This window comes from Ictalurus punctatus, chromosome 4 (genome assembly GCF_001660625.3).
Source record: "Ictalurus punctatus breed USDA103 chromosome 4, Coco_2.0, whole genome shotgun sequence".
NCBI classification, from domain to species: Eukaryota; Metazoa; Chordata; class Actinopteri; order Siluriformes; family Ictaluridae; genus Ictalurus; species Ictalurus punctatus.
In genome coordinates this window covers 32,570,554-32,588,546 of record NC_071284.1, presented here as the reverse complement: position 1 = coordinate 32,588,546, position 17,993 = coordinate 32,570,554, and the positions used below count along the sequence as shown (strand labels likewise).

The window sequence follows — 17,993 nt, the reverse complement described above, 5'->3', positions numbered from 1 at the left end:
TCTGTTCGCTGGTGTTTCTGGGCCGACCTTCAATGTGGTCCTGCCAGGCTCGGCAGGCAGCCTTTGGCATCAGTTTTGTCCTTTGCATCTCCTGCATTCTGGTCAAAACCATTGTGGTGCTTCTGGCTTTCCACTCCACCATGCCTGGCTCCAGTTCCCTCAAACGATTTGGCCCTCCTCAGCAAAGAGCATTAATTGTCAGTTGCACTGCAGGCCAAGCCATACTTTGCATTAGCTGGTTGGCATTAGCACCCCCTTACCCTTTTAAGAACACATCATACCAGGGTGGAAGGATCATACTGGAGTGTAAGGATGTCTGGCCACTGGGTTTCTATTTGGTGCTTGGTTATATTGGTCTCCTCTCCTGTGTTTGCTTCATTCTGGCCTTTTTGGGTCGGAAACTTCCAGGTACATTTAACGAGGCCAAGTTAATCACGTTCAGCATGCTGATCTTTTTTGCTGTTTGGATCTCATTCATACCTGCATACAACAGCACCCCCGGGAAATACACAGTAGCAGTGGAGATATTTGCCATCCTGGCCTCCACTTTCGGCTTGCTCTTCTGTATCTTTGCTCCTAAATGTTACATTATTCTGCTGAGGCCTGAACTTAATACCAAAAAAGGAGTTACTGGAAAAACATCAAAATGAACTATTCATCTTTTTCAGATTGAAGTTTAATCAAAATACACTTTGTTGTGCTGTCCTATAAGTTGAGACAATAATTCTATGCCATCATAGAATATGTCTATCACAAGCTATACACACAAAGGAGGAGCCATATTGCTCTAGTATTTCGCTGTATACTAGACCTTTTTAATAATTATTATTGTTCATGCTCAATAAATGTAAGCTGAAGTGTAATAAAGTTTATTTTGTGAAAAACACTTACTACTCTTGGACAAACAGCCTATTTCTTAAATTAGAATTTGTTCTAATATATCTTAATATAAATAGTCATAAAGAATAAGGAGAATTTTTTTTTTTTTTATACTATGTTACCATAGTTGCAGAAAAACATCCATAAATATTTCATGCATTTTATGACCTGGTATACAGTATACACATGCAGCTTAAAGGTTTCACATATTGATCACGCCATCTCAATTATTGTTCATAAAGAGTGACATCTACATTAATACAAATGCACCCCCCTTGCGGAATCTGTAAAAAGTTAATAATTGAAGAAAAAAACAAAAAAAAACAAAAAAACAAAAAAAAACAAGAGGAACCATTAAATTGCATTTTGTTTTTTTATTTGGTACTGTTGTATGTTATGTAAAAATCTGTTATGTGATATAACAGTACTAAATAATAATAATTATTATTATTAACAATTAGCAGATTCTGCAAGGGGTATGCAAATTTATGAGAACAACTGTTTCTAATTGTAAATGGAATGAGGTTCAATGGCAGTTCTGTGAATGGTCATTCAAAATGAGATTGTGGTTTTCATTTAGGTATAATTTTCGTTTAGGTATAAAAAAAATAATTTAGGTATAAAAACTAAAATGTACTTTTGTAGATATTGAGCTTCCATTTTAATCCAGTAGGAATTTGTTATTTTCAGTAATGATGTGCATGTATTTTATTATTATTTTTTAAATAAAGATGACTCTATGCATAATAAGTTAAAATTATTGTTAAGTTTGTGCTTTTCGTATGTAACCATGACTAAATATTATTCTGTAAATTAATTTGAAAGTGTAGGGTCTTGCGTTTTAGCTAACGGTGTTAACACAGTCTGCTCCCACTGTTAGATGAAAGGAAAAATGGTTTTCCAGCAGGCCACCTATCATACAGTCTAATAGAGCAGCCATGGGCCAATTAACATATGTCTGTCGGCCACATTTAGCCCTGGGGCTGGACTTCAGACACCCCTGTCCTAGTGGTATATTGCAGAGAGCTCAGATTTCTGATTTTCTGTCTTCTCAGTTTGGATTAATCAAAATGGCCCACTGATGTGAATTCCAAAACATCACGATACTGATGCTTATCATTCAGACATGACCAGGTCACATAGTGACTCACCTGAAATTCAAACAGTGCAAGAACATTACTTAAATAGTATATTTTATTATTTAATTTTACTAATTCAATATTTAGAGTGGTTGTAAAATTATGTATGCTTTATGTGTGCTTCCAGCTCGCAATTTCCACTCTCTGAAATGTCATTAAGAAATGGCAGTTAAGGGGAATTGTGGAAGTCAAGGCAAGATCTGTAAGACCAAAAAAAACCCCAAATGGCAGCAAGGAGGTCAGTTTATCAAGTTTGTCTTGCCTATACTAATCCATTTCTGGATTGCCTGAACCATTGCCAGTTTATGACTTTAAATCTCTCACTGGCCTTTGGATTTGTCTGTTTTGTCATTTGTATTAATAAAGGTATACTTGATTAATACAAGCCTTGCTGTGGCTTACACAGAATAGAAGCCAGATTTTCTGTGCATGTGTGAATATCACTCAACAATCAACATTGCATTGGTTTTGCTTTGACTTAAAGAAGCTAATCTTATATCTTTCTTGACCCAAATTCTGATTACTGACTTTGCTATGTCTGAATGTGAAAAACATCCTATGCTCCCCTTTTTGTTTGAATTATATTTTCTAAGAGAATAACCACAAGATGTTAGGTATGAAATATACTATTTAATTGTCCAAAATTAAGGTCTCACTGAAGTAGGAAATCAAGGGACAAAATAAAACGGTCGTTTTCTGATTTATGTATTTATTATTTTATTCTTCTTTTTGGCAGATCTAGGTCTCCAGAGACCATCAAGATCATATATGAAAAACCATTATCCAGTATAAATCTTACACAATATGCAACATATAATGATTCATGAATCTTTACATAAGACATAATATTATGCAGGCAAATGAATAATGTACAGTTATTCTACAATTAATATTTTGTAGCTATTTATTTTGTGGTGCACGACCCATGATGACCTTTTTGGTATTCCGCTCAGGGTGCAACAGTATAATGTAGCACTTTGGAGTAAATATGGCTACCAGCAGCCCAAAACTAGATGCCAAGATAGCAAAGACCTCGACAGCCACAGAATACTTCCCTGGAGAGCTGACGTATGCAGGCACAAAGGTGATCCACACAGCACAGAATATCAGCATGCTGAAGGTGATGAATTTGGCCTCATTAAAGTTATCTGGAAGGTTCCTTGCTAAGAAGGCCAGAAGAAAGCTTACAGCAGCCAGCAGGCCAATGTAGCCTAATAGAGTTGCAAACCCCATCACAGAACCCACAGCACATTCAAAGACTATTTTTGAGCTGATGTAGCGAGTGTTTTTGTGGGGTGTGGGAGATGCTGTAGCCAGCCAGACTGTACATATAACCACTTGGAGGCCTGTGAGGACCAGCACTGTACCTCGCTGTTGGGCCACCCCAAACCACTTCATAGCATTTTGGCTTTCTGGCTGAGAGGCCTTAAACACAGCCACAACCACCATGGTTTTGACCAGGATGCTGGAGACGCTCAATACGAAGCTAATCCCAAATGCCACATGCCTCAGTTGGCATGTCCACAGCCGAGGCTGGCCAATGAACAGCAGCACACACAGGAAACACAGTTTGAGTGACAGGAGCAGCAGGAAACTCAGCTCAGAGTTGTTGGCCCGGACCACAGGGGTGTGTCGGTGATGCACAAACACACCCAGAACCCCAGTGCAGAAGAAGGTGCCGAACAGGGAAGCTGTTGTTAAGGAGATGCCCAGTGGCTCTTCATAGGACAGGAACTCCACCTCCTTTGGGACACAATGGTCCTTCTCTGGGCTAGACCAGAACTCGTCAGGGCACACAATGCATTCATTAGAATCTGAGTGAAAAGAGAAAGAGAAAAATGACAGTGAGAATGGGGCAAGAGAGATTATCAAAAATGAATAGCACACATATTAATTGTATGCTCTATCATTTATAAAACATAAAGGTCATGTTCACCTGTTGTGTTGCTGATCTCTCCATCAGCACAGGGCAGACAGTCAAAGCAGCAGATGGGCATGCCTTTCTTTATGGCTCTTCTGGTGCCCAGGGGGCAGCTTTCACTGCACACTGACCTTGGTGGCTAATGAATGGAGAGTCCAGATTCATCAGTTCACTAATGCAATACTACTGCTGTATGTTTACTAGCCGAATGAATAAAAATAATGAGAAATTGCCATTGTTTCACGTGTACATAATTTAATATATAAGCAGGTTCTCTAACACAGTACAGGCTCACTGTGATTTAAGTGTATGTCATTTACTTTCTTTGTATCAAAGTTCCAATATAGAGCATCCTCATTCAGTGTAAGCACATGGTCTGTCTGTGCAGCTTCATCCACCACACCAACTGTGTGGACCCCAATCGACCCATCTGGGTTTGGCTGCCAGTTCATGACATCATAGATTGCCAAAGGATCGCCATTCTTGTCAAAGGATACATGGTCCCCAAAGCCAGTGGTGAAATTCACACTCTGTAGGTAATGGACAACCTGTACCAGTGATTAGAAGAGACGAGCAGAGAGGACAGGTGTTAAACGTGTTTGATTGACATGAATATATTACCTATAATATAAACTCATTTTAGGGCAATGCTTTACACTTTCATCTGATAGAATTACATAGACTTTTAGAAAAAAAAAATCACGAATTTTTCTATGACTAAACATTAAGCGTTACAAATCATTTTACATGCAAGTCATTTTTTTTGTTTTTAAACAGTAAGGATTTTTAAATAATTAAATAAGTTTCAAGTAGAGTGAATACAGAACTGGTAGTTTAGGAATTCCTCACTGTGTGGTGTAAAAGCATACATATAAAACTATATACACATTTTTCTTCTCACTGCAATATGTGTGACAGTTGTATCAGTTTCACCTGCCAAGGCTGCAGGGTAGATATTCTGGCACAGCTGTGACCATTAAAGGGCCCTTTGCCATCCTGACACTGTGTCAGGTCATGCAGGGCATGAGCTAGTGCATAAACTGCTTTATATACATTATAAGAAGCCCTTAATTCAGATATATCACTGTATGCTGTATTTGTGCTGCTCAGATCTTCATCCCCTGTGCACAACATTATTCTATCTTTCCCAGCAGTCTGCATGCCATCTGAATCAAACCTGCATCCGAACATCTCCTCCCAGAAGATCCGCACCATGTTGTTTGCGGTTTGCATGTCAGGGCGCAAATGTAGCAGGAAGTCCTGAAGCCCTGCAATCTCTCCACGACGGATGGCAAGGCCTAGAGTTCCTCCAAGGAATGGTAGCAGGTTTGATGTGAGAAAGACAGGTGAAGTAGCCCAGGCCTCACTAGCAATCCACTGCTTTTCAGTGACATTTTTCAGAAACACTTCATCCATTAGTGGCAACAAGTAGGCATCAGTAGAAATTACCACCACCACGTTGGCTGTGGAGGTTTTGATAACTCTGACAATACGCTCCACATCTCTGCGGTTGTTGTCCCTTGGCAGCATCTCAGAGTAAGCCACACAGCCACCCAGCTGTTCCTGAACATCCTGGTGGAAGGAGTGGGCAGCATGGATACCGTAGTCATCATTGCTGTACACCAGTCCCACCCAGGTCCAACCGAAGTGTTTCAAGATTTGGACAATGGCACGCACCTGGAAGGCGTCACTGGGGATTGTTCTGAAAAAGGAGGGGAACTGATGCCGGTCAGTGAGACAGGAACAAGTGGCATAGTAGCTTACCTGATAGAAAGTGAGAGAAAAAAAAAGCAAAATAAAGGAGGACATAAAATGACAGAACATGTGAGATATGGCATTCAGAAATTAATCTATTGCCACATAAATAGTACAAATATAATAATATCATAGATGCTACAGATTTACAGATATAACTCAAGCTACATTTTTCCTCAGTTGTTAGAAACAAACTGAACTTTCCCTGAATCTTTACCATGGGCACTTTAAACAACCCCAGGACACTAGAGATAGCAATAGAGTGAGTGGAACCCGGGTCCCCCACTATCCCAATCACCGGGGGAGAACCAGTGCAGTTGGAGGCAACCAAGCTGGAGGCAACTTCATCAGTTCCACTGATCAGGGCTGTGGCTGCCCGAAATGCCACAGCAAGCTTCACACAATTGTCATACAGATGGTAGCCCAGTGTGATGTTAGGAAGCAGGTTGGGATTTCTATTAATCTCATCAATAGTAAAAACCATAGTCATTGCATGCTGGAAGCTTGCCATGTCAAACCTGTGGCAATATCATAGACAAAGAGATAGATCATATGATTGAAGATATAATAATGCGTTTATTGAATCAATTGTGTAATCATGCTGCATTGTTTTGTGTACAAACAAAGTATGCTTTTTATAAATATACACATTAATTTCATGCAAGTGCACACCAGTTCATGCAATAATTTTTGGCAACAGATCAGTAATTTCAAACATATTATCATCTCAATGAATTAATTCACTTAATAAATTAAATCTCCTGTTAACCATGGTGTCTGTTCCCTGTTTCTGCATATTCGCATTATTACACTTTGCTGAATCCACTCACTGTTCACAATAGGGCTGTTCTGGCTCACTTGTGAAGCTCAACTCTGGAAACACAGTAAGAAAGTGGACCTCAAATAGGCCTCCCAGAATAAGGTCTCCATCTCGGTGCATCCCATTTAGCCTGAAGTGACCCCGGAGCTGACAGTATCCTGAGTCTAAGTCCAATCCAGTAGCTAAAGATGTGTGGTAGAAGATGGCCAATGCTGAGCTCCAGGCTATATACATATACAGATATTTACCATACCACATCTTTCTCTCCCTGTGCTTCTCTGTCTCCTTCTTTTTCTGTGGTAAATATGTGGTTGAGTTTTTTTTTTTTTTTTTTATAGCTGGTGAGGTCACATAAGCCTCTGTGGAAAACATGGCAACATGTTTATATGGTTATATGTAAGTGATGTAACTGTTGATTCTTATAATTATTTTAGGGTATTTACTTTTCCTAGCATATGAAGATACATATACTGTATGTTAGTGTCTTTTATTGTCCTTTAGCAGTCTCAGGAATTTATCAACATGGATTGCGTTTGGTTAATTGTCCTTTTGCTACAAGTGATTTTGTTGTTATTCGTAAGGTATATGAATATTCAATTATTATCCTTTTGTGTGTATATATATATATATAGAGTAGCACATTTCTTTCTCTTTTTTTTTTGTTCTACAAAGCACATTACATTGTTTCTCATTCATACTCACACAACAGCGGTAGCAGAGCTGCCATGCAAGGTGCTAGGAGGAACTTGGGGTTCAGTGTCTTGCCCAGGGACACTTCGGCATGTGGAGTCATGTGGGCCAGGAATCAAAATGCCAAACCTACAATTACCACCTCAGCCACAGCTGCCCATATATATATATATATATGAAATGGCAGTTAAGGGGAATTGTGGAAGTCAAGGCGAGATATGTAAGACCAAAAAAACCTCTCAGATAAAACTGCATGTATGCTGGGCCCCAAATGGCAGCAAGGAGGTCAGTTTATCAAGTTTGTCTTGCCTATACTAATCCATTTCCGGATTGTCTGAACCATTGCCAGTTTATGACTTTAAATCTCTCATTGGCCTTTGGATTTGGCTGTTTTGTCATTTGTATTAATAAAAGTATACTTGAATAATCCAAGCCTTGCTGTGGCTGACACAGAATAGAAGCCATATTTTCTGTGCATGTGTGAATATCACTCAACAATCAACATTGCATTGGCTTTGCTTTGACTTAAACAAGGCAATCTTACATCTTTCTTGACCCAAATTCTGATTACTGACTGACTACTTTAACAAAAATAACTATACATTAAATCTTGTATTTATATTTTGCATAAAAGTTACATTTTAGCCAATATTTTACAGTTAAATATTTCAGCTGCTCCACTGGACAACCAGTACAGTCCAATAAAGGGGTTGCAACCTACAGCTTTATAATTTTTTTTTATTTATCTTTGCTATGTCGGAATGTGAAAAACATCCTATGCTCCCCTTTTTGTTTGAATTATATTTTCTAAGAGAATAACCACAAGATGTTAGGTATGAAATATACTATTTAATTGTCCAAAATTAAGGTCTCACTGAAGTAGGAAATCAAGGGACAAAATAAAACGGTCGTTTTCTGATTTATGTATTTATTATTTTATTCTTCTTTTTGGCAGATCTAGGTCTCCAGAGACCATCAAGATCATATATGAAAAACCATTATCCAGTATAAATCTTACACAATATGCAACATATAATGATTCATGAATCTTTACATAAGACATAATATTATGCAGGCAAATGAATAATGTACAGTTATTCTACAATTAATATTTTGTAGCTATTTATTTTGTGGTGCACGACCCATGATGACCTTTTTGGTATTCCGCTCAGGGTGCAACAGTATAATGTAGCACTTTGGAGTAAATATGGCTACCAGCAGCCCAAAACTAGATGCCAAGATAGCAAAGACCTCGACAGCCACAGAATACTTCCCTGGAGAGCTGACGTATGCAGGCACAAAGGTGATCCACACAGCACAGAATATCAGCATGCTGAAGGTGATGAATTTGGCCTCATTAAAGTTATCTGGAAGGTTCCTTGCTAAGAAGGCCAGAAGAAAGCTTACAGCAGCCAGCAGGCCAATGTAGCCTAATAGAGTTGCAAACCCCATCACAGAACCCACAGCACATTCATAGACTATTTTTGAGCTGATGTAGCGAGTGTTTTTGTGGGGTGTGGGAGATGCTGTAGCCAGCCAGACTGTACATATAACCACTTGGAGGCCTGTGAGGACCAGCACTGTACCTCGCTGTTGGGCCACCCCAAACCACTTCATAGCATTTTGGCTTTCTGGCTGAGAGGCCTTAAACACAGCCACAACCACCATGGTTTTGACCAGGATGCTGGAGACGCTCAATACGAAGCTAATCCCAAATGCCACATGCCTCAGTTGGCATGTCCACAGCCGAGGCTGGCCAATGAACAGCAGCACACACAGGAAACACAGTTTGAGTGACAGGAGCAGCAGGAAACTCAGCTCAGAGTTGTTGGCCCGGACCACAGGGGTGTGTCGGTGATGCACAAACACACCCAGAACCCCAGTGCAGAAGAAGGTGCCGAACAGGGAAGCTGTTGTTAAGGAGATGCCCAGTGGCTCTTCATAGGACAGGAACTCCACCTCCTTTGGGACACAATGGTCCTTCTCTGGGCTAGACCAGAACTCGTCAGGGCACGCAATGCATTCATTAGAATCTGAGTGAAAAGAGAAAGAGAAAAATGACAGTGAGAATGGGGCAAGAGAGATTATCAAAAATGAATAGCACACATATTAATTGTATGCTCTATCATTTATAAAACATAAAGGTCATGTTCACCTGTTGTGTTGCTGATCTCTCCATCAGCACAGGGCAGACAGTCAAAGCAGCAGATGGGCATGCCTTTCTTTATGGCTCTTCTGGTGCCCAGGGGGCAGCTTTCACTGCACACTGACCTTGGTGGCTAATGAATGGAGAGTCCAGATTCATCAGTTCACTAATGCAATACTACTGCTGTATGTTTACTAGCCGAATGAATAAAAATAATGAGAAATTGCCATTGTTTCACGTGTACATAATTTAATATATAAGCAGGTTCTCTAACACAGTACAGGCTCACTGTGATTTAAGTGTATGTCATTTACTTTCTTTGTATCAAAGTTCCAATATAGAGCATCCTCATTCAGTGCAAGCACATGGTCTGTCTGTGCAGCTTCATCCACCACACCAACTGTGTGGACCCCAATCGACCCATCTGGGTTTGGCTGCCAGTTCATGACATCATAGATTGCCAAAGGATCGCCATTCTTGTCAAAGGATACATGGTCCCCAAAGCCAGTGGTGAAATTCACACTCTGTAGGTAATGGACAACCTGTACCAGTGATTAGAAGAGACAAGCAGAGAGGACAGGTGTTAAACATGTGTTTGATTGACATGAATATTTTACCTAAAATATAAACTCATTTTAGGGCAATGTGTTACACTTCCATCTGATAGAATTACATAGACTTTTAGAAAAAAAAAATCACTTATTTTTCTATGACTAAACATTAAGCGTTACAAATTATTTTACATGCGTCATTTTTTTTTTTTTAAACAGTAGAGGTTTTGAAATAATTAAATAAGTTTCAAGTAGAGTGAATACAGAATTTAAGAATTCCTCATTGTGTGGTGTAAAAGCATACATATAAAACTATATACACATTTTTCTTCTCACTGCAATATGTGTGACAGTTGTATCAGTTTCACCTGCCAAGGCTGCAGGGTAGATATTCTGGCACAGCTGTGACCATTAAAGGGCCCTTTGCCATCCTGACACTGTGTCAGGTCATGCAGGGCATGAGCTAGTGCATAAACTGCTTTATATACATTATAAGAAGCCCTTAATTCAGATATATCACTGTATGCTGTATTTGTGCTGCTCAGATCTTCATCCCCTGTGCACAACATTATTCTATCTTTCCCAGCAGTCTGCATGCCATCTGAATCAAACCTGCATCCGAACATCTCCTCCCAGAAGATCCGCACCATGTTGTTTGCGGGTTGCATGTCAGGGCGCAAATGTAGCAGGAAGTCCTGAAGCCCTGCAATCTCTCCACGACGGATGGCAAGGCCTAGAGTTCCTCCAAGGAATGGTAGCAGGTTTGATGTGAGAAAGACAGGTGAAGTAGCCCAGGCCTCACTAGCAATCCACTGCTTTTCAGTGACATTTTTCAGAAACACTTCATCCATTAGTGGCAACAAGTAGGCATCAGTAGAAATTACCACCACCACGTTGGCTGTGGAGGTTTTGATAACTCTGACAATACGCTCCACATCTCTGCGGTTGTTGTCCCTTGGCAGCATCTCAGAGTAAGCCACACAGCCACCCAGCTGTTCCTGAACATCCTGGTGGAAGGAGTGGGCAGCATGGATACCGTAGTCATCATTGCTGTACACCAGTCCCACCCAGGTCCAACCGAAGTGTTTCAAGATTTGGACAATGGCACGCACCTGGAAGGCGTCACTGGGGATTGTTCTGAAAAAGGAGGGGAACTGATGCCGGTCAGTGAGACAGGAACAAGTGGCATAGTAGCTTACCTGATAGAAAGTGAGAGAAAAAAAAAGCAAAATAAAGGAGGACATAAAATGACAGAACATGTGAGATATGGCATTCAGAAATTAATCTATTGCCACATAAATAGTACAAATATAATAATATCATAGATGCTACAGATTTACAGATATAACTCAAGCTACATTTTTCCTCAGTTGTTAGAAACAAACTGAACTTTCCCTGAATCTTTACCATGGGCACTTTAAACAACCCCAGGACACTAGAGATAGCAATAGAGTGAGTGGAACCCGGGTCCCCCACTATCCCAATCACCGGGGGAGAACCAGTGCAGTTGGAGGCAACCAGGCTGGAGGCAACTTCATCAGTTCCACTGATCAGGGCTGTGGCTGCCCGAAATGCCACAGCAAGCTTCACACAATTGTCATACAGATGGTAGCCCAGTGTGATGTTAGGAAGCAGGTTGGGATTTCTATTAATCTCATCAATAGTAAAAACCATAGTCATTGCATGCTGGAAGCTTGCCATGTCAAACCTGTGGCAATATCATAGACAAAGAGATAGATCATATGATTGAAGATATAATAATGCGTTTATTGAATCAATTGTGTAATCATGCTGCATTGTTTTGTGTACAAACAAAGTATGCTTTTTATAAATATACACATTAATTTCATGCACGTGCACACCAGTTCATGCAATAATTTTTGGCAACAGATCAGTAATTTCAAACATATTATCATCTCAATGAATTAATTCACTTAATAAATTAAATCTCCTGTTAACCATGGTGTCTGTTCCCTGTTTCTGCATATTCGCATTATTACACTTTGCTGAATCCACTCACTGTTCACAATAGGGCTGTTCTGGCTCACTTGTGAAGCTCAACTCTGGAAACACAGTAAGAAAGTGGACCTCAAATAGGCCTCCCAGAATAAGGTCTCCATCTCGGTGCATCCCATTTAGCCTGAAGTGACCCCGGAGCTGACAGTATCCTGAGTCTAAGTCCAATCCAGTAGCTAAAGATGTGTGGTAGAAGATGGCCAATGCTGAGCTCCAGGCTATATACATATACAGATATTTACCATACCACATCTTTCTCTCCCTGTGCTTCTCTGTCTCCTTCTTTTTCTGTGGTAAATATGTGGTTGAGTTTTTTTTTTTTTTTTTATAGCTGGTGAGGTCACATAAGCCTCTGTGGAAAACATGGCAACATGTTTATATGGTTATATGTAAGTGATGTAACTGTTGATTCTTATAATTATTTTAGGGTATTTACTTTTCCTAGCATATGAAGATACATATACTGTATGTTAGTGTCTTTTATTGTCCTTTAGCAGTCTCAGGAATTTATCAACATGGATTGCGTTTGGTTAATTGTCCTTTTGCTACAAGTGATTTTGTTGTTATTCGTAAGGTATATGAATATTCAATTATTATCCTTTTGTGTGTATATATATATATATATATAGAGTAGCACATTTCTTTCTCTTTTTTTTTTTGTTCTACAAAGCACATTACATTGTTTCTCATTCATACTCACACAACAGCGGTAGCAGAGCTGCCATGCAAGGTGCTAGGAGGAACTTGGGGTTCAGTGTCTTGCCCAGGGACACTTCGGCATGTGGAGTCATGTGGGCCAGGAATCAAAATGCCAAACCTACAATTACCACCTCAGCCACAGCTGCCCATATATATATATATATATATATATATATATATATATATATATATATATATATATATATATATATATATATATGAAATGGCAGTTAAGGGGAATTGTGGAAGTCAAGGCGAGATATGTAAGACCAAAAAAACCTCTCAGATAAAACTGCATGTATGCTGGGCCCCAAATGGCAGCAAGGAGGTCAGTTTATCAAGTTTGTCTTGCCTATACTAATCCATTTCCGGATTGTCTGAACCATTGCCAGTTTATGACTTTAAATCTCTCATTGGCCTTTGGATTTGGCTGTTTTGTCATTTGTATTAATAAAAGTATACTTGAATAATCCAAGCCTTGCTGTGGCTGACACAGAATAGAAGCCATATTTTCTGTGCATGTGTGAATATCACTCAACAATCAACATTGCATTGGCTTTGCTTTGACTTAAACAAGGCAATCTTACATCTTTCTTGACCCAAATTCTGATTACTGACTGACTACTTTAACAAAAATAACTATACATTAAATCTTGTATTTATATTTTGCATAAAAGTTACATTTTAGCCAATATTTTACAGTTAAATATTTCAGCTGCTCCACTGGACAACCAGTACAGTCCAATAAAGGGGTTGCAACCTACAGCTTTATAATTTTTTTTTATTTATCTTTGCTATGTCGGAATGTGAAAAACATCCTATGCTCCCCTTTTTGTTTGAATTATATTTTCTAAGAGAATAACCACAAGATGTTAGGTATGAAATATACTATTTAATTGTCCAAAATTAAGGTCTCACTGAAGTAGGAAATCAAGGGACAAAATAAAACGGTCGTTTTCTGATTTATGTATTTATTATTTTATTCTTCTTTTTGGCAGATCTAGGTCTCCAGAGACCATCAAGATCATATATGAAAAACCATTATCCAGTATAAATCTTACACAATATGCAACATATAATGATTCATGAATCTTTACATAAGACATATTATTATGCAGGCAATTGAATAATGTACAGTTATTCTACAATTAATATTTTGTAGCTATTTATTTTGTGGTGCACGACCCATGATGACCTTTTTGGTATTCCGCTCAGGGTGCAACAGTATAATGTAGCACTTTGGAGTAAATATGGCTACCAGCAGCCCAAAACTAGATGCCAAGATAGCAAAGACCTCGACAGCCACAGAATACTTCCCTGGAGAGCTGACGTATGCAGGCACAAAGGTGATCCACACAGCACAGAATATCAGCATGCTGAAGGTGATGAATTTGGCCTCATTAAAGTTATCTGGAAGGTTCCTTGCTAAGAAGGCCAGAAGAAAGCTTACAGCAGCCAGCAGGCCAATATAGCCTAATAGAGTTGCAAACCCCATCACAGAACCCACAGCACATTCATAGACTATTTTTGAGCTGATGTAGCGAGTGTTTTTGTGGGGTGTGGGAGATGCTGTAGCCAGCCAGACTGTACATATAACCACTTGGAGGCCTGTGAGGACCAGCACTGTACCTCGCTGTTGGGCCACCCCAAACCACTTCATAGCATTTTGGCCTTCTGGCCGAGAGGCCTTAAACACAGCTACAACCACCATGGTTTTGACCAGGATGCTGGAGACGCTCAATACGAAGCTAATCCCAAATGCCACATGCCTCAGTTGGCATGTCCACAGCCGAGGCTGGCCAATGAACAGCAGCACACACAGGAAACACAGTTTGAGTGACAGGAGCAGCAGGAAACTCAGCTCAGAGTTGTTGGCCCGGACCACAGGGGTGTGTCGGTGATGCACAAACACAATCAGAACCCCAGTGCAGAAGCATGTGCCGAACAGGGAAGCTGTTGTTAAGGAGATGCCCAGTGGCTCTTCATAGGACAGGAACTCCACCTCCTTTGGGACACAGTGGTCCTTCTCTGGGCTGGACCAGAACTCGTCAGGGCACGCAGTGCATTCATTAGAATCTGTGTGAGTGAAAAAGAGGGAAAATAAAAAACAAAAATAAAATAACAGCACGCATTTTAATGGTATGCTCTATCATTTATAAAACATAAAGGTCATGTTCACCTGTTGTGTTGCTGATCTCTCCATCAGCACAGGGCAGACAGTCAAAGCAGCAGATGGGCATGCCTTTCTTTCTGGCTCTTCTGGTGCCCAGGGGGCAGCTTTCACTGCACACGGACCTTGGTGGCTAAGGGATGGATAGTCCAGATTCAGTTCAGCAATGCAATAATTCTGCTGTATGTTTATTGTACATTTGCTATTGGTGAAATTACCATGCATGACACATGAGTTCAGAATGCACTGACTAGAAAGGATAAATGAATAAAGATAAAGAAAAATTGATAGTATTGCAAATTTAATTTAAAATATAACTAATTTTTTTCACATTATATGCTCCCTGTTATTTATGAGTTTGTGATTTACTTTCTTTGTCTCAAAGTTCCAGAACAGAGCATTTTCATTCAGTGTAAGGACATGGTCTGTCTGTGCAGCTTCATCCACCACACCAACTGTGTGGAGCCTGATCGACCCATCCGGGTTTGGCTGCCAGTTTATAATATCATAGATCGCCAAAGGATTTCCATTCATATCAAAGGATACACGGTCCCCAAAGCCAGTGGTGAAATTCACTCTCTGTAGATAATGGACAACCTGTACCAGTGAGTAGAAGAGACATGACAGGCAGATAGAACAGGTGTTAATCATGATTTTGACTGACAAGAACATTATATTTACTATATAAACTCCTGAATATAATACTATTCCTGATTTTGGCTTGTAAAATCATTAAACTAAATATGCTTGTATTTGTTCTCACTGCAATGCATGTGGCATTTGTGCAATGCTTCATTAAGCATGTATGTATTTCTCAGTTTCACCTGCCAAGGCTGCAGGGTAGATATTCTGGCACAGCTGTGACCATTAAAGGGCCCTTTGCCATCCTGACACTGTGTCAGGTCATGCAGGGCATGAGCTAGTGCATAAACTGCTTTATATACATTATAAGAAGCCCTTAGTTCAGATGTATCATTGTATGCTGTATTTCTGCTGCTCAGATCTTCATCCCCTGTGCACAACATTCTCTCATTTTCCAAAGCAGTCTGCATGCCATCTGAATCAAACCTGCATCTGAACATCTCCTCCCAGAAGGCCTGGACCATGTTGTTCGCGGGTTGCATGTCAGGGCGCAAATGTAGCAGGAAGTCCTGAAGCCCTGCAATCTCTCCACGACGGATGGCAAGGCCTAGAGTTCCTCCAAGGAATGGTAGCAGGCGTGATGTGAGAAAGACAGTCGAAGTAGCCCAGGCCTCGCTAGCAATCCACTGCTTTTCAGTGACATTTTTCAGAAACACTTCATGCATTAATGGCATCAAGTAAGCATCAGTAGAAATTACCACCACCACCTTGGCCGTGGACGTTTTGATCACTCTGACAATACGCTCCACATCTATGCGGTTGTTGTCCCTTGGAAGCATCTCAGAGTAAGCCACACAGCCACCCAGCTGTTCCTGAACATCCTGGTGGAAGGAGTGGGCAGCATAGATACCATAGTCATCATTGCTGTACACCAGGCCCACCCATGTCCAACCAAAGTGTTTCAGGATTTGGATGATGGCACGCACCTGGAAGGCGTCACTGGGGATTGTTCTGAAAAAGGAGGGGAACTGATGCCGGTCAGTGAGACAGGAACAAGTGGCATAGTAGCTTACCTGATGGAAAGTGATACAGAAAAGGAGAATTAGTAAGGGATAGGGAATGCACAAAAGAAATGCAGATATAAAATGACAGACCATGGAAAATATGTCATTCTGAATGTAGAAGGACTTATAGTAATCATTCAAATAAATCCATTGACACATTTTAGTACAAAGATAATTAAATAGATGTAAACTCAAGCTACATTTTTTTCTCAATTTCTTTGAAGACATCTTAACTTTTACCATGGGCACTCGAAACAACCCCAGGACACTAGAGATAGCAATAGAGTGAGTGGAACCCGGGTCCCCCACTATCCCAATCACCGGGGGAGAACCAGTGCAGTTCAGGCCTGAGGCAATTTCATCAGTTCCACTGATCAGGGCTGTGGCTGCCCGAAATGCCACAGCAAGCTTCACACAATTGTCATACAGATGGTAGCCTAATGTGATGTTAGGAAGCAGGTTGGGATTTCTATTGATCTCATCAATAGCAAAAACCATAGTCATTGCCTGCTGGAAGTTTGCCATGTCAAACCTGTGTCAATATCATAAACAAAGAGATAGAAAATGTGAGTGAAGAAGTAAAAATGGTTGTATTAAATAAATTGTGTAATTCTGCTGTGCTTTTTTTTTCTCTGAGTGCAAGAGGGTGCACTGACAATTGCTTTGTCAAACCCACTCACTGTTCACAATAGGGTTGCTCCGGTTCACTTGTGAAGCTCAATTCTGGAAACACTGTAACAAAGTGGACTGCAAATAGGCCTCCCAAAATAAGGTCTCCATCTCGGTGCATCCCATTTAGCTTGAAGTTGCCCCGGAGTTGACAATATCCTGAGTCTAGGTCCAAGCCAGTGGCTGAAGATGTGAAGGAGACAGCCAATGATGAGCTCCAGGCTATGTACAGATACAGATGTGACACAGAGCACATCTTTCTTTCACCCTGCTTCTCTCTCTCCTCCTCTTTCTGTGGCAAATATGTGGTAGAGTTTTATATAGCTGGTAAGGTCACGTGGGCCTCTGTGGAAATTATGGATATATGCTTATATGTAATATATGTATTGGTTGATTATTATAATTTTTATACTATTCACTATTCCTACTTAAGATACTGTATGCTAGTGACCTTAAGTGTAACCTCAGGAAAGCCGCATCCATTGTTATTCAACATGGGTTGCTCTTTGTTATTTGTCCACTTGCTAACAGGAATTTTGATCACTGTTATTGGTAACATATTTATTACACTATTTTTGATTACTACTTTTTTAAATATTTGAGCTTTTTTTTTTTTTTTACATAAGTACTATGCTGTTTCTATAGTGTACTTTATGTAACACCTTCAGAAGAATTATAATAGAGTCATATTGTATTATAACTTTTGGTTGTTTAATTATTTTTGCCACGGCATTGTTAATATTCTTCTATGTTGGAATGTTCCAGAATTTGTCAGAAGATGAATTCTTCTAAATTACTGTTTTTTTCACTATCCATTATTCTGTGTGAATATATTTACATTCTCTATGTTAATTACCCATAAAAATCAAGCAGGGTCTATCACTTCACAGAT

The 17,993-nt window shown here is 40.0% G+C and overlaps 4 protein-coding genes across 4 annotated transcripts in view; 1 reads left to right on the top strand and 3 right to left on the bottom strand.

Moving 5' to 3' along the window:
* LOC124628116 (extracellular calcium-sensing receptor) overlaps nt 1-824 on the top strand; it is a 5,117-nt gene extending 4,293 nt beyond the window's left edge. The window contains exon 6 of the mRNA XM_047155262.2: nt 1-824. This exon is cut by the window's left edge and continues 255 nt beyond it. Coding sequence (XP_047011218.2) covers nt 1-650 — 650 coding nt within the window. The 3' untranslated portion in view covers nt 651-824.
* Nucleotides 825-2,918: 2,094 nt separating this feature from the next.
* LOC124627212 (extracellular calcium-sensing receptor-like) lies at nt 2,919-6,864 on the bottom strand. Its single transcript, XM_047153617.2, has 6 exons — nt 6,525-6,864; nt 5,912-6,212; nt 4,873-5,703; nt 4,260-4,487; nt 3,955-4,078; nt 2,919-3,832 (listed from the first exon to the last, which is right to left on the bottom strand). The coding sequence occupies exons 1-6, from the start codon at nt 6,770-6,772 to the stop codon at nt 2,919-2,921; spliced, it is 2,646 nt and encodes an 881-aa protein (XP_047009573.1). The 5' UTR covers nt 6,773-6,864.
* A 1,459-nt stretch (nt 6,865-8,323) lies between these two features.
* On the bottom strand, nt 8,324-12,268 carry LOC124627211 (extracellular calcium-sensing receptor-like). Its single transcript, XM_053678341.1, has 6 exons — nt 11,922-12,268; nt 11,309-11,609; nt 10,270-11,100; nt 9,665-9,892; nt 9,360-9,483; nt 8,324-9,237 (listed from the first exon to the last, which is right to left on the bottom strand). The coding sequence occupies exons 1-6, from the start codon at nt 12,167-12,169 to the stop codon at nt 8,324-8,326; spliced, it is 2,646 nt and encodes an 881-aa protein (XP_053534316.1). The 5' UTR covers nt 12,170-12,268.
* Nucleotides 12,269-13,778: 1,510 nt separating this feature from the next.
* On the bottom strand, nt 13,779-17,316 carry LOC124627843 (extracellular calcium-sensing receptor-like). Its single transcript, XM_047154590.2, has 6 exons — nt 17,113-17,316; nt 16,673-16,964; nt 15,611-16,441; nt 15,156-15,383; nt 14,796-14,919; nt 13,779-14,692 (listed from the first exon to the last, which is right to left on the bottom strand). Exons 1-6 carry the CDS (start codon nt 17,220-17,222, stop codon nt 13,779-13,781), a joined length of 2,499 nt encoding a protein of 832 aa, XP_047010546.2. The 5' UTR covers nt 17,223-17,316.
* Between the last annotated feature and the right edge of the window lie 677 nt (nt 17,317-17,993).

What these genes read in the sequence shown, in the direction of transcription:
- LOC124627212 (XM_047153617.2), bottom strand. Translation starts at nt 6,772, where the DNA reads ATGTGGTATGGTAAATATCTGTATATGTATATAGCCTGGAGCTCAGCA. An exon ending in GGTTGTTTAAAGTGCCCATG is followed by an intron (nt 5,704 to 5,911) that starts GTAAAGATTCAG and finishes ACTTTCTATCAG; the next exon opens with GTAAGCTACTATGCCACTTG. An exon ending in AGAGATCAGCAACACAACAG is followed by an intron (nt 3,833 to 3,954) that starts GTGAACATGACC and finishes CTTTTCACTCAG; the next exon opens with ATTCTAATGAATGCATTGTG.
- LOC124627211 (XM_053678341.1), bottom strand. Translation starts at nt 12,169, where the DNA reads ATGTGGTATGGTAAATATCTGTATATGTATATAGCCTGGAGCTCAGCA. An exon ending in GGTTGTTTAAAGTGCCCATG is followed by an intron (nt 11,101 to 11,308) that starts GTAAAGATTCAG and finishes ACTTTCTATCAG; the next exon opens with GTAAGCTACTATGCCACTTG. An exon ending in AGAGATCAGCAACACAACAG is followed by an intron (nt 9,238 to 9,359) that starts GTGAACATGACC and finishes CTTTTCACTCAG; the next exon opens with ATTCTAATGAATGCATTGCG.
- LOC124627843 (XM_047154590.2), bottom strand. Translation starts at nt 17,222, where the DNA reads ATGCACCGAGATGGAGACCTTATTTTGGGAGGCCTATTTGCAGTCCAC. An exon ending in GAGCAACCCTATTGTGAACA is followed by an intron (nt 16,965 to 17,112) that starts GTGAGTGGGTTT and finishes ATATTGACACAG; the next exon opens with GTTTGACATGGCAAACTTCC. An exon ending in GGTTGTTTCGAGTGCCCATG is followed by an intron (nt 16,442 to 16,672) that starts GTAAAAGTTAAG and finishes ACTTTCCATCAG; the next exon opens with GTAAGCTACTATGCCACTTG.